The 16,220-nt window shown below is 40.6% G+C and overlaps 1 protein-coding gene across 1 annotated transcript in view; it reads left to right on the top strand.

Annotated features, from left to right (window-relative positions):
• The window catches only part of LOC138597746 (teneurin-3), a 98,781-nt gene that overhangs the window by 39,140 nt on the left and 43,421 nt on the right, over positions 1 to 16,220 (top strand). The window contains exons 9-12 of the mRNA XM_069669227.1: positions 1,873 to 2,058; positions 7,176 to 7,199; positions 8,277 to 8,423; positions 9,826 to 10,042. Coding sequence (XP_069525328.1) covers positions 1,873 to 2,058; positions 7,176 to 7,199; positions 8,277 to 8,423; positions 9,826 to 10,042 — 574 coding nt within the window. The remainder of the gene's footprint in view (positions 1 to 1,872; positions 2,059 to 7,175; positions 7,200 to 8,276; positions 8,424 to 9,825; positions 10,043 to 16,220) is intronic.

A 16,220-nucleotide genomic window follows, 5' to 3' on the forward strand; every position in this document is an offset into this window, starting at 1 on the left:
TCGAAGAAAAACTCTATTCAGAGAGCTGGAAAGAGACAGCTAAGAGGGAGCCTTTAAAATGGATTGTGGGTAAAGCAGCAGGGGTAGATTGGCTTAAATAAATAATAAAAATACACGAACAAAATAAGTAGATATTTAATCCATGACTTGTTACATTTGGAGCAGCAGAATGATGTCTCTCGGCTTATTTGCTTTCCCTGCAGGCAATACCAAGTTTTAAAAAAGTCACAAACTTTCCGTTATGAGGCTGTATAAATTTCCTGGAGCATCTAGTCACTTAAAATTTGAGGACACACTCGAGCTACTTTCCTCTAGCACACTGACGGCTATTGTCGCAGCCGAAAGCTTTATGGCTCTTCTGTTCGAGAAGCTTTGATGGCAGCTCTTGGTTCCACTAAATGAACATTTCTTATTCTCTCACAAGAGCAGCTCCAGCTTGTCGAGTGTTAGGTTGAGACGGGTACAGACGGACTAACTTACCACCCATGGCTTCAATCTTTTGATTTCTGTACTTTCCGACGATAGCACAGATCCACCACAGCTGCTCCCCTGTTTTCCGCCGCCTCTGTCTCCGTGAGAAGGCATGTTTGCCTAACATCTCTGAGTCCTGACATGAGAACCTGCTTAAAATCCATAACCCTCGCCTCAGTCTGCCAAGCCTCCATGCAAATGAGCTCCCGGAATATGTAAAACCTGAGAGGAGGTTGTTGGGGAAGTTTTTAAGAAGCGCAAAGTAATGGAGGTGCTTTAGTGTTCCTGTGCTCCGACTTTAGACACTTTGAGTGATGACAGCTTTTGTTTCATTGTAGGGCGTCTGCACTTTATGGAGACATAAAGTGGTCTATGAAATGACACCAGTCTTTGATAAAGATGACTTAAAGTGGCTGCAGAAAAAAGACAGTAAAAACCTGTGATGCTCTTGCTTAGGCACGGGGAAAAACTTATATTAGCATATCATTTCTATTACTTCCGTTTGTTTCAGGTTGTTGGAAAGCTAATTGAATTCCCAGAGAGTTTGTTGCTGAGTAAATGTAACATGAAATCCATCCGAACTGAATCAGATATTGTCTGTGTGCCATCAGAAGGACATGTAACGACACCCAGTGCTTCTTTCTGATGTTCTCTTTAAAGCTTTATCTCCTAAATGTGCTTTCTAACATGCTCTCATTACATTTGAATGTGCGTGCTGCTGCGCTGTATTCTGGAGATCGTGGAGTACAGATTAAATGTCCAGCACTGATGATTTAAGTGAATTTATTAAGGCCTGAGGCCATAAAAGTAATAAGACTATATATCAAGATTAATATCATACTCTTTAGAGGAAGATTTATCCCCCGTTTTTCTCTTACACTGCTATTTATTGTGTATTTTGGCAGCCAAGCGGCAGCCAAATAAAATTTGATAGGGGATAGAGTTGCAATGCTTTGACATGTACTATATCAACAATGTGTCCTGCTTTATACACATTTAAAAAATAATGGACGGGACGACAAGTATATAGGATTTATAAAGCAGAAGAAAGCAGTAAATTCCTGATATTTTCCCACGAGAAATAATGCCTCTTCAAATCTCCTTTAATATAGCTTTTCATGTGGAATATACTCTAACTTATTTTAAGTGTTTGGCCTTTACAAAATCAGCATTTTCTTAAATGTATTTTAAGGATTAGCGTTAAAACCACATCTTGTTAACAGTTCAACTTCTTGGCCCAGTTTAACCGACGGAGCCAACACTCCTCAGGAAACATCAGAGTGGTTTTCAGTGGTGGCAGTTACATCCGTGCAGAATACAAAAATACCCCCGCACAGAATAAAAAGGCTCTTCTCACAGAACAGAAGCTTCATGTCTCCGTGGCTTTTTCTCTTGCGACAGAGGTGTGTGTGGTGGACTGCGGTCCCCACGGCTCTTGCATCAGCGGTGTGTGTCACTGCGAGGAAGGCTGGACAGGACCAGAATGTGAGCAGAGGGACTGTCACCCACGCTGCATCGACCACGGAGTCTGCCGGGAGGGCAAGTGTGACTGCCACCAAGGCTGGACGGGTGAACACTGCACCATCGGTGAGCCACCGTGACACATGCAGTACTGACTGTACACCTACACACACTTGACAGAAGGCCACAAACTGCAGAGAAAATCTCTTTATGGACAGGCTTAAAAGGGCAGCTTTGGAGTGTGAGTGTCAGTGTTTTCTGTGCAGTTTCAAGAACATCATGAGTCACTTGTGTTGCTGCCTACCTCCTCCAAACAAGTACATAGTGACACATTAGTACTTTTAGGTGATATTTAAGTGCTTTAACGGCTGTGTTCCTCACAGTTCGGCTTCCAAGGACTGAATCAAAATCCTGGCTCAGATGAGTTTTTCCCTTTTTGTCTGACTGTTGGCCAACCACACACAACATTAACTGACAGCATTTACTCAAGTACTACACCAAAGTGCATTTTTGATTTGGTAAATGTATTCTTCACTATGTTTTAGTTTAGTATTTCAATTACTTTACATCCTTTCTCTACCAGGTTTCAGTGGACAATACTGCACCTCTTACTCTGCGGTTAGTCTGCAGCAGTGTTCATGTTGGCAGCTATTTTAGATTTAGCCTTTAGACGGAAATGCTTACAAGTTTTAGTCACATTTTAGTCATTTATAAACATTTATAGTTTTAGCTGACGACACATTTAGTCCAGTCCAGTTTTAGTCACATTTTTTTAGTCAAAACTTTTTCTCTCTTTAAACTAATTCAGTTGTGTCAAATGTAAGTCCTTCCATCCGTCCTCACATTAATTGTTTCCTGACGATGTTCTGCACGGGTAATACAGATCATCAGCTGAGGTTATATGTATATGGAAACTTCTGGAACAACAGAACGAAGCCATGCAGTTACAGTAGCACATGCTGCACATTCCTCTCTTGTCTTATTTACAGCAGCAGTGTTGGTATTACCATTACATTTTTTATAAATACATCATCACTTCTCATTTGAACAGTCTGACTGAAGCAGACTGGTGATGATCGCTCCTTTTTGTGTAGAAGAGGCGTCAAATGACGCTTTAGACGGCCCATTTTCTGCAAGCACATTTTAGTCCAGTCTCGTCTCGTTAAGGAAAACAAAACATAGGTGTCGACAGAGTTTTTGTTATCAAAGATCTATTTTTAGTCTCGTCTTCGTCATGGAAAAAAGGTCGCTGACGAACATTTTTCGTCCTTACTTTCATTCACGAAATTAACACCGGTCTGCAGATCCAAATCATATGATCAGCTTAGGAAATATGTCACCTTTTTTAGATAGAATCAGTTCCACCTCAACCACAAGCCAAACATGTTACATGTTATTTCATCATTAATAATAATAATTCTAACATTTAGGGCCATTGTGCATGATTTTACTTTGTAAGTATTATTGCTTTTTTAATGCTAAGTATATATTGCTCTTGATACTTCTGTCCTTGTACTTGCATAACATTTTAATTCCAGGACTTTCACTTGTAATGGAGTTTATATATGCTGCATTTCTGCATTTACATAAGCACCAGCCATTGTGATTATTACTAAACAGTTTTTCCATTTAGTTTCTGTCCGCCTGCTGCTTCCTGAAATATCACCTCCTGTTCAGCAGCGAGCTTTTCTTACACCAGACATTGTGGCAAATATTGAGGATTTAATGAATTGGTTGTGAGTTAAATCATTATTTGATGTTGCAATTCAGTGAATTTACACCAAAATGTAAAAGAGAAACAAGCATCTTTTTCACTAGAGCGCGAGGAGAAAATAGTGTTTGTCCTGGGTTTTGGCCGCCTGTTCTTCAATTTTCTTTCTCTTTGCAGCCCCTCAAATCAACTTTCTAATTTTTCTGCAATCCATTTAGAAATTCCTCCTTCTAGACAGCTGAAGTGATGCTCCTGTATTAGCGAGTCAAGGGCAGGTATTTAGGGAGACGAAAAGCCACGGGTAGGCCTCTTTGGAATATCATTTCTCTGAAATGGCAGTGCTTCACCTGGCAATAATGAGGATAATGAGTTCTGAGATGTCGCTTCCTATTGACCTTTAACTCAGACTGCCTCGACACCTTACCCCCAGTCAGAGGTCTTGTAGTTAAACCCTGACACCCCGCGTCAAACAGCATTCCCCCAAGTGTCATTTCCAACCTCTCCATGACGACATATTCCCTGTGAAACGAAGATCTGGCTCTCCAAACTATTGAGCCCTAATTATGTATTTACAAGTTCTCTCATCAGAAATCCCCGGTCTGCAGCGAGGATCCGTCTCCAGAGGGGAGGGAGAGGAGATTGTTGTTGGAGGGGTCACATTCCTGATCTTATTAATCTCTTCCCTCCTCAGGGGCCGACCGTGCACCGTCCATTTTCTCCTTCTCTCTCCTCCTGTTCAGGGCTGCCGTCAGGAAAAGTAACTCCTTGCTTTGGATGCAGCGGGGATGAATGGGCAGTGCGTTACCTTTTCTCGGAGAACCGGGAGCTTATTTTGTCTTTCAAACGCTGAATAACTGCCATTTGCACAAAGCGCCTTTTAATCACATTACATGGCCAGAGCCTGAATAGAGGACTTCCTCGGCCATTCTTTTGTCGCCAGCATCTAGATCCTGTTTTATATGCAAGGCTTAACCCATTGTCACTGCTTTCTCAGCAATGCAGTTTACCACTAAGGTGTTTTTGATTCAGCTTAGTGTACTGCTGCTTCATTGCCGTGCAGTTGTTGAAATCACTGGAGTGGAAGTGACGGCAAAATTGAAAGAAAAGGGGGGTGAGGAAAAAAGAAGTTTAGTTTGCTGCTTCATGATGCGTTCATATTAGACTGCGGTGCTTCCTGACAAGCAGACAGTAAAGTGTTTTGAAGCAGGCCCCTGATGAAACTGGCTCATATAGAGTCTGAAAACAAAGAGCGCTCTAACTCTCGGATATCAAGAGAAGCAGTGTGTTCTTCCTTTGTGTTAGCCCGACTTGCTTTGGTGGAGCAAAGCAGATGGAGAGTGTTAACAATGAATATTTTACTGAGCTTAAGACGCTGAATTCATTTATGTTGCTTCCTATGGACGGAATTATAATCACATCTCCTGAAAAATGTGCTGATTTGAGTCAGGGAAGCATCTATAATTCTTATTAATCACTTTTTCACTGCTTTAATTAACATGTACACTCTACGATTGTTAAATATTGTATTTCTCTCCACTTACAGTCGCTAAACTCTGAATCTTTCCCTCTAAATCTGCAGCTTCAGTCTCTTTTGTGTCGCTCTCTCTGAAACCAATTTCTTACTTGTTGTTTTCTACTTGGATTCCGTCGCCTAACTCCTACTCATATCCTTTCTCTTCTCTATTTTATGTCTGTATGCCTGTCTGCCTGCCTATCTGTCTCTCTACAACTCCCTCTTGGCTTACATGTATAGCCCTGGATTCAAGAGTATCAGGTAAAAAAAAGAAACACTTTTCTTTTTGCTTAAGAATTTTACTCCTCATGCAAGATGATTTATTTTTTTCTGATCCAGCTTAACCGATTTATTTTGCTTTAAGAATGTTATGGGTGGGAATCAGGCCCGGCAATAGATACTTCAGTTACGAAATTTTCATATGTAAGATATAAGATATTATATCTTACATTATGACTTTAAATATTTTGCAATACTATAAAAATGTTGCATGTATTTTTGCAACTACCAAACACAATTCTGAGTCCTACAATGACATTTGAGTTTTTTTATTACCTTTTTCACATGCAGAAAATCTGTTCTATCTAATCCCATCAACTTTTCAGTCAAAGTACAATTCAGATACTCTGAACTTTTAAAAGTATTCTGAACAATGATTCTAGTACAGAAAGAAATATGCAACCACCCATCAGATGGATGTAAATAACGGTTAAATTGATGCCTTCATCTCTATTGCAACCGATTTGCGACTTCTTCTGAGCCCACCAGAGACATCTACTTAAATGCAAATGTTTTATTTTTGTCACTATTATTGAACATTTTGCAAACTTTAAAACAATATTCTGACTGTGCAATGACAATTTTTGTTATTTATTAGATTTTTTTAACTGCAAAACATGTCGCGGAAGGGAAATTTGTCAGTTCTATTTAATAACATCCACTATTTAGTCCAAGTAAAAATCAGATACTACTGAACTTTTAAAAGTATTTTGAGCAGTGATTTTTGTACACAAAAAATGCAACCACTTCAGCAGATTAACTTGATAATGGTTACATTGATGTCTCCATCTTTATTTTGACTGATTTCCAACCTCTTCTGACCCCACGATAGACATCTATTGGACTGCAAATGTTTTATTTGTGTCACTATGATTGAAAGTTTTCTTTCGTATTGGCAAAAAAAATCCACAAAATTCTAAGTACACTCCCACACACCGTCCAGCGTGCAGAAAATACATTTATTTGCTTGAAACGTTTTGGTTACTCAACCTTCATCAGGCGAACAGTTTGTGAACAGGGGCTGGCCAACTTAAGTAGTGTAACTGTAGAGAGAATTTATTAATTTGTTTATTAGTTTACTTATTGGGATCACACAAATGTAACACACTGCAAACATGCAGCCACTCACTAATTCAGTTGGCCAGCTCCTGTTCACAAGCTGCTTGCGTGATGATGGTGAGTACTGAAACGTTGCAAGCAAAGCAACTTGGACAGTGTGCAGGAGTTTACTTGCAATTTAGACAGATTTTTTCCTCTCCTACGCACCTGTCTTATGAAACAGATGTGCAAAGTTTGTCTCTACATATATAATTACCTCGCAAAAATTTGCAGTATTATTCTCTATCGATTCTTCATCCCAACCCCCCCAAAAAATGTGAACTCTGTATCTTAAATTGATGTTTGAGCTTGCGGCTTTGCACTCATTTCCGGCCACCCATGCTCACTATTACCTATTCAGTTGAATCACATGAGGACTCTGATTCACATATATGGTCAACAGATTAAATTAGAGAAGCTAAAATGTGGTCAGGACAACAGTAATCTTTGGGGAAAACTACCTGCATAGCTTCTTTTTAAATTCCATCTGAGCCGACTCGGCAGGTACATCAGCGTTTCCTCTTTTTGTGCTCCCTGTAAGTTACAATAAGTAAAATGTGTTTGTCAGTCTTAGCTCTCTGCCACCACCGAGATAAGTAATTTTCTTTTCCAAATGTTTCCCTTTCCTCGGTTGTGTAATAGGAGCAGTCAAGATAGGATATAAAGGTAAATTGAACCACTACCCCCCCAAGGGAGATTGTCACCAACAATCCCTCCCTGCTCTCTGTCTTTCCTAGCACGGCGTTTATACACCTGTTCTATGTCCGAGTCGATCATAATGTTTCTGCTGTGATCCTGCTCCCCCCCCACCGATATCTCCCCTCATCTCCTGTCCGTCTTAACCAGTCTCACACAGACTCCACGGCTCCCTCCCCCCTCCCCACTGTCTTAATTCCCTGTGTCTGCCAGATTAAACGCCCCAAAACTGGTGTGGTTTAGTCATGTTTCCGGCTCCCTGTCGTCCTCACCCTCCACTAGAAGGAATGCGATCTGGCAGCAAGTGCTCTGTTTTTCTGTAAATGTAGAGACTCTAGATCCACCTCTCCCTTCTTCCCACACTTCTTCCCTTATTTACATATATACTTCCCTTTCCCTTTGATGTTGCTGTTACTTCACATGAGTGTTTTTCTAACAGCTGCAATGGGCTAGTCCTAGTTTAATTATTTTCAGGCCACAGCAATGAACCTCCAATTGATTTTCAGACTCTTAAATGGGATTTTTGCAACTTTGAACTCAGTGAGAATCATTAAAATCTTGAAAAAAAAAACCCTCAAAAATGGTTCATGGGCAGCCTTTAATTTGAAAATCACCTAATGAGAATTCATGCAGGCAGATACAAGTCACTTGAACTCAAAAAATGTAATTCCAACTTTGATTTAAACGCAAAAACAACTCCAATTCCCACAAGGGTTTCACTCCACATGCGGCACATTGGCTTTTATAACAGTAAGTAAACAGCTCAGCAGGTTTCCAGCTCTTCTCTCCCATACATTTCATTTTTAAACATAGCTGCACACACTCCTGAAACTCATGTGAAACGACAATAACTCCTCACACCCTCCCCCATATCCCCAGTCCTGTCAGAGGTGTATCGTACTGTATGTTCACTCAATACTGTCTTTTATCATTCCTGTCCCTCCTCTGCCCCCTGTCCACTCTAAATGCCCCCCCTCCTCGCTCTTGTCTTCCTGATTCCCTTGTTCTGACTTCCTCGCCTGTTTGACGCCTATGATGTGTTGACAGACGGCTGCCCCGGGCTGTGCAACAACAACGGGAGGTGCGTCCTCGATCAGAACGTCTGGCACTGCATCTGCCAGTCAGGATGGAGAGGGCTCGGATGCGACGTGGCGACCGAGACACTCTGCTCAGATGGCAAGGATAACGAGGGAGGTAGGAAGGAGACAAAAGCGCCGTACAAATTGTCTTTTAGCTTCTGAAAAACTTGTGCGTGCGTCTCTTATTGTGCAAGGCAGGAAATTGGCTTTGATGTGGCTCCTCGGTGACAGTGCAAACAAACAAAACAAATCAATCATACATAAAACATCACTGCAAAGAATATGCAAATGTTGTGGCAGAGCAGATTGTTAAACAGCATGCTTTAAAATATACAGTAGATCAATTATAAAGAGTCGTTTGAGACTTTATATTTAGAGCCTTGAGCTGGATTTCATTTCTTGAACTTTTATCATCATTTATAACACACATGGTACAAAGAACATACAACATGGGAAGATGCATATGGAGTTACGCCTCTCTTTGTATTTGCTTTAAACATTGTTGGACGGAAGTATTTGTCTGTGATCATTTTTAAACATACCCATGAGCGTCACAATGGAGTTGTTCCGATGCCAATACTAGTATCAATATTGATACCAGTATAGATGGGTAATGGTTAATCGATGAAAGATTATTGGTTGTTAATCGATCTGACGTTGCCCTTCCATACATGTCCCTCACAACAGGAGATATTCCCTGTCGGAGGATGCAACTTCTTCTGTTAAAGTGCTAATCTCAAAGGTCTTAGTTTCGTTCTCTTTGGCGCCACCTATGGCAATAAACTGTAATTGCGGGAGCACACTTCCCAGTTATCCAGACAGTGTTGCATGTGATGTTTGCCTTCATCTGAGTGTCGGATTTGTTTCTTTTTCTTTGGATTTTCACTTATTTTTGAAGTTGTATCTGTAGTCATCGATCTTTTCTTTGTTTGTTCAGGCATAGTAGATTACTGTTTACTCGCAACAGAGAGCGGAAAAGCAGCCGCTTAGCTCCGCCTACCCTCTACCCTCCCAACCACTGCTGGGTGATGGAAAGGCGTCACTAACTGGGCGCCGCTTGTGAATTTTTTTCCGCGAAAGATGCGCCAGACACCCAGTCTGTAATACTGCACATGCAAAGGCTTTCATCAGTGGGCCATAGGCTCAATAGCCATTGTGTTTCCTCATTCGGCGATAGATGGTGACTTCACAGACATTTATTTACATGAAAATCTTCGAGATTTTTACTTTAAATAAAAACATTTTTGGGGTTATTTCAATAAAGAAGAAGATGAAATCAAGTACAGTCTTAAGCCTGTTCAAGCCAAGAACTTTCGTAGTTCATCTTACAGTAGGTGATATACTTCCACGTCAGCTCAGGATCTCTGCTGTCGCTTTAATTAACTAAACTTCACGTTAGAAGGCATCCGTGTGCATCAGAGCTCAACACCATATTTGTGACGCTCACACATTTCCCAACACCTCCAGGTCAACAAAAACTTTCCCTCACTGTCTCCACTGTCCCTCCTGTTTTCCAGATGGGCTGGTCGACTGCATGGACCCAGACTGCTGCATTCAAATCGCCTGCCAGGGTCAGACCTACTGTCGCGGCTCGCCCGACCCCGCAGCCATTGCCGGCCAGGGCCAGGGTTCAGCCGCCCAGCCCTCATCCAAAGGCTTCTATGACCGCGTCAGCTTTTTGATTGGTCCCAGCGGCAGTCACATGATTCCCTGGGATAACCCGTTCAACAGCAGGTAATGTATTTCTGACAGCTCTTTAATTATTCCTATCACGTTAGCTGTTTGCTGTCTCATTACCAGTTGGGAGGGACACCTGTGTTTGTGCAGCCACTCCACAACGTCAGAGAATGCCCCATCTCAGTCTGCCTTTGCAGTCACAGTGACAAGAGTGTTTACAGCAATGTCACTGCCACGAGCGTTTATTTCTCCCACCAGCCAAGTTTAAGGAGCTCAAGAGGGGGCTTGTTCCTCGCTAAAAACAGCTCTTCTGCCTGTGAAAACATAGGGATTAGGTTTCTTACACGAGATAACACGGCCATGTGGTTCTATGAATCTGAAAGAAGTGCAAACATTTCAGTGAAGAGGACGTTTCACTGCACATTAATTTAGATCTTTTTATCAGAAACCAATTTTTTTTTGATCACCAGCGGGCCGCCCATCACACACTGTATTTGAATATCTAAGAGCGCCACACTTAAATCGACTTTGCTTTGATATTTGCTTGAAAGGGTTTTTTCTAGAAACTGTTTTCCAACAGAAAACCACATGAAATGGGTCCCATCACAGAGCGTCTGCACACAGCCAACAAGTTAATGATTTTCTGCACTTTAACACCAAACTAGGGTGAAAGTATTTTTGTTTTGTACATTTTACTGGATGCAAAATTGATAGAAATGACACCCTTTATGGGGTATTATATAATAGACATTCTGATGCATCTTTCACTGGCAGTTTCAGGCGCTTTCTGTGATTTCACAATTCATAAAGGTGCAACCTTGTGTTTTTTTGGACTGTAAAGAACCGTAAAGTGTTTTAGTTGTGTTACTTTTTGGCCACGGCGCTACTGATGGCTGTAAATGTGTTGGTTGTTCTCCTACTATGGTTTACACTTCAATATCTCAAAAACTATGGCATGGATTGCTATCAAATTTTGTGAAGAAAACAATAATTATCTGATGATACATTTTACAGACTTTTTTGAAATTATTATTATTATTTGGCCTGTTATGCCTTTATTTAGAGAGAGGACAGTGGATAGTGTTGGAAACAAGGGGAGGGAGAGTAGGGACGACACGCAACAGAGAGTGAGTCGAACCCGGGCCGCCACAACGAGGACTGCGTTTCTGGACATGGGACTTGTAATTTAGCCGCTGAGCTAATCCAGCGCCCCGAATCCTCCTGACTTATAAGATCCTCTGACTGTTCCTCTGCAGCACCAGCATGTGGGCAGGTTTGGTTTTTTGGGCCAAATATTCCCACAGCTGTTTTATAGATTGCCAATCCATTTTGTGCAGCCATTCATGTTCCCTTCATGATGAATTGTATAACCTTTGCTGACCCCTTCACTTTCTATCTTCCTCCATCATCACGTCAAAATTTAAATAATCTGATTTTATGATGAAAAACTTTCAGAACTCATTGGCATCAAATCTACTTTGTGTGCAGTGGCGATTAGCAGAGGAGGGAAAAGCACACACATTCCTCACTTAAGTAGAAGAACAGATACCTGCACGAATAAAAGGTTAAAGAAGAAGTACTGATCTTCTTCAATTGATAATTCCCCTAAAATGCTTTTAGGCTAAAGTAACAAGCCTGTTTGAAAATGGAAGGAGGAGAAAGTAGATACTTGTGAAGAAGTAAACAGCTGAAAAATCAAGTACAGTAACATAATATTTGTACAATTAGCAGATTGTAGCTAATATGCTAAACTAAGATCATGGACTTAACGTTGTACAGCATCACGGTAACACATTAGCGTGCTGATGTTAGCTCAAAAGACCCCTTTAGGATACGATCATCCTTTAATGATCTGCAGAGGGGAAGTTTGGGTGTTTCAACACCACAAAGACACAAAAGAAAGTAAGTAAGTACAAATAAAGAATAATAATAGATAAAGTTAATAATATATAACAAGAGGTGTATTGAACTGGTTTACATGTAGGAGTTAAAGTGACAGTTATGGGATAAAGTGACATGATTAATAGCGAGTACTGTAAACAGTAGTGTACATGAGGATGATATAAAATGAGACTAAGTAATGCCACTTCCTGTATTTATTTTTATTTATTTATGATATTAAGTATAAGCTATCATATAATATAAGGTGCAATATAAAAGTGGCAATAAAATCTAATCATGTAATCTAGGCAAGGCAAGTTCATTTATAAAGCACCATTCATACTTTATGTAATTCAAAGCGCTTTACACAGTTAGAAACTGAAATAACACATTAAGATACAGAATACAAAATATGGTAAAATATAAGAATCAGTCTGGTCAGAACAATGCAGCAGAATATGTTTCTAAATTCCCAGAATTCATTTCTCTTGGGTCCCAGACCCTGCAGTCCCAGACCTCTCCTGCTGTCGTGTTCAATCTATCCTTTTCTTTTTCAATTTTCAAACAGTAAAAAGATTAAAATGTAAGATCTAGTATAACATGATGTAGAAGAGAGTACGGCAGTAAAACAGAATATCAAATGTAGTATGGTGTACAGTGTGGTAAATTACAGTATATAATGTAGTGAATAGTAAATGTAGAATGTGATACAAAAGTAAAATAGCCACAATACAGCATGTAAAATGGGCTGTACCGATATAGCTTTTCTAGTCTTCCAACCACTTAAAGGGCCAGTGCACCGATTTTCAACCTCAGTCCTATGATGCTATTATGGGAAGCTAATGCCATTATGGTAGGAAAATGCAATTTTGCTCTGTGCCTTTAGAGGGCTCTATCCGCTTCTCCAATGGGCCCTGGAAAACCTCCGCCAGACTACGTAAAACGCATCATCTGGCGGAGGCCAGGAGCTTCCTCAATCCAGGATGCCCGCCCCCGCTGTCTACACTCTTCAGTTGAAAAAACCACATACTGTAAAATGTAATAATTTGTTCCTTGAAACGCTGCCTGCTCTCTTGTTTTCCCTCCCAGACATTCCACATTTATGACTGAGTCATGTCTCGTTCAAAATCATCAGGTTTGAAATGTAGACTGCAGACCTGAAGAGTTTTTTAGACGATCCACCGGTATATTCTCGTCGTATTTCAGATTCTGTACCGCTCTGACTCATTGCCTGCAGTGAAAACGGTAGCGTTTCACTCCAACGTCTCTCGCTGGGCCCTTTCAGAGGGAGGGGCGCAATGCACGCTGGGTGTTGTAGGAATGGTATGGCGCCAATTTCAAATATTATTGCTTCTACCGATTACAGAGAACACCAGCTTTGACTGAAAGTGGCTGCTATGCCAATCTCCAATCAGCATCTATGCACATTCATAGGATGACGATTTAGGGTTTAGTATCTTCCCCAAGCACACTTTGACATGTGCTGCACTGTGTGGCTACGTATAATAATAGCTTTACTTTTATATTAATAGTAATATAATTAGTGCACTATAGTATGTTAATTAGAGGTAAATCGTAAATACATCAAGTAAATGAAGATATAACAAGTATATAGCGAGTATATAAGTAAATCAGACCCACAGAGATTCAATGAAGAGTGCGTGTACGTTGTTGCTTAGTTGCTAGAACAGCTCATGTATACAGTAAGTCTTTTTTTTCCCCCACTGCCCCTATACAACCCATCGAGCAGAGAAGGTTTTCTGTCTTTCAGAAACATTTTGACATTGATGCAGATGAAAGAAAGCGGGGACCTTCCACTGTGGGGTCATTCATTCATTGTGGGAACCTCTGCAATGTTATTTTATATTCTCTTCAAATTTTACAGTCTGTCCAAGGTAAAGATATTGATGAAAAAGTTTGATACAAAGGACATGAACACTATACCTGATGAATAGACCACTTGGCTACATCTATGTTCAAGGTGTAGAGACGGAGAGATATTTTTCGCTGAATCCTGCTGTCCTGCATCTGTCGAGTTTGTTCTATGACTGACGGGGAGGAAGATGATTGCCGACTGTGTGCAGAGGGCTTTGGGAATATTTCCTCCAATAGTTTAAAGTAATCCTTATGTAAATAGCATGCTTTACTGAAAATATAGAATGAGACAATCCCCCCCACACCCACACCCAGCCGGGTTCTCAGTAATCCTCATCCTCATTGTCTTCAGCTTACTGTCGATTTCATGTCTGGCACTGGCATTAGCTCCCTCGCTCAAAATACTCACTGGTCTTTTTTATCTCCTTGTGCAAGTTAGTTTTATTGTCCGAAACGACGTGGTGCTTTTTAGAGGCTCTGCAAACATGCACACCACTAAATTAGAAGACAATTAATAACCTTTTTTTTCATTCAGTTTTCATTGTAATGTTTCCCTCGGATAGAATTTTAACCCTTTGAAGAAGGACCTACAGCGAGTGGCCACAGGGAGCCACTTACAGAACTTACTTTAGGTTGTTCAGATTTCAGCGATATGAAGCTTTGAAGATACTCCAAGAAGTGACACCGAAATATGCAAAAATACTAATGTAGGACCTGTATTTTGATTGCAGATTAAACTCTTACAATGCCTGTGCACTGTGCTCCAAAAAAAATGGCTACTTGAAAGAGTTCAAATAACTTAGTGTGTAAAGATTTTTGCATCAGCATGTTTTGAGTGTTTATGTAGCAAAATCTGAGAAAGTACAAGTCTGATTATTGGATGTTCTTGTTTACGGAGTATTAGGGCCACATCAAAGAAAAAATTATCTGAGATTAAGAGAATAAAGTTCTCATATTGCTCGAGCCGCCTGCTCTAAAATCACTTTCTGATACTACTGATACTAGTCCTGATACTTATGACAAAGTGGTGCTGATTGTCGAAAGATTGTAGTTATAATCTCGAAGATTTTTGTTTCTTTTCATTGTATGAATGTCTGTTAAGTCTCTATCTATCGCTGATTGAGGTAACACAGTGGTGATTGAGCCTATGGCCCACTGATGAAAGCCTTTGCATTTGCATTATTACAGACTGGGTGTCTGGTGCGACTTTTGCGGAAAAAATCACAAGCGGCGCCCAGTTAGTGATGCGTGTCCATCAGCCAGCAGTGGTTGGTCTGCCAGAGAGGGTAGGCGGAGCTAAGCGGTTACTTTTCCGGTCTCTGCAAGTGTTGTGAGTAAACAGTAATCTACTATGGCTGAACAAACAAAGAAAAGATGGATGACTACAGATACAACTTCAAAAATAAGTGAAAATCCAAAGAAAAAGAAACAAATTCGGAAAATCAAGGTTGAACTGGAGCCAACCGTGGACGTTTATCGCTATAGGTGCCGCCAAAGAGAGCTAACTTAGCACTTTAAATATTTCATATTTGTGAAATCTATAGTATTGTCATGCAAAGCTGAGTAAAGTGCTTGAGCATTTCCACGTGGGAAATCTTGCATGTTCTCACGAGGTACATGCATGCTATGTGTGTTCGATAAATACAGCTCTGGCTAAAGTTGCATTAAGCCTCCTGTGCAGTCATTTACAAGCATTAATACACAAGATGATCACTGTGAAGTTAAACTTAACACGTTCCTCATTTAAGCACAGGCGTCTGGCTGCTTTTCTTATATTCCCCTTCATAATTACATCTAGGCTACTAATAGCCTTTATGTAATTATTGCAACTTTATTCTTGTAATATTACTACTTTCTTGTTTTCTGACTTTATTCTCCTGACCTATTTTTTTTTCTTTAATGTGGCCCTAATACTCCATCGTAGTTATTTATGACACTATTTGAATACTTGAATCAATTATTATGGTTTTCGTAGGTTGTGCAGTTTTAGTTTCATGAAGCACTTCAGTCAGACACCTCACGTTTGACATGTTTATTGCAGCAGCAGAACACAGCTTGTGTTTGGCGTCGAGGCTCCGACCTCATCACTCCTCGCAGATTTATTTTACATGCAGAAATTTGAGCAGTGATGAGATAATATCTCAAACCGCCCCTAGCTAAAGCCTGCAGGTGGATGCTGGGGCGGTGGTGGTGGGGCTGAAAGTATGAGCGCAGCACTGGTGCAGGGCAACGGTGGCAATGACAGAGCAGAGAGAGAGAGCGGAAATCTTGCAGCTTAAAGTGTTTGTCGGGTGATTGTGTAGAGTGACGCATGTCAAGTGTGAAATCAGTGCAGCTTGAGTTGCCTTCCTGAACTAGCTTGCAGGCACCGCTCCATTGAAAGATACACCAAGAAATAAGCAGAAAAAACAATGTATGCACTGGCAGACTCATTCCTACAGCAGTGTTGAAAGGGTTAATACCTTTGGTGATCCTTTAA

The sequence above is a fragment of the Semicossyphus pulcher genome, unplaced genomic scaffold, assembly GCF_022749685.1.
Source record: "Semicossyphus pulcher isolate SPU_LCO1_2020_fin unplaced genomic scaffold, fSemPul1.0.p SCAF_2, whole genome shotgun sequence".
Lineage (NCBI taxonomy): Eukaryota > Metazoa > Chordata > Actinopteri > Labriformes > Labridae > Semicossyphus > Semicossyphus pulcher.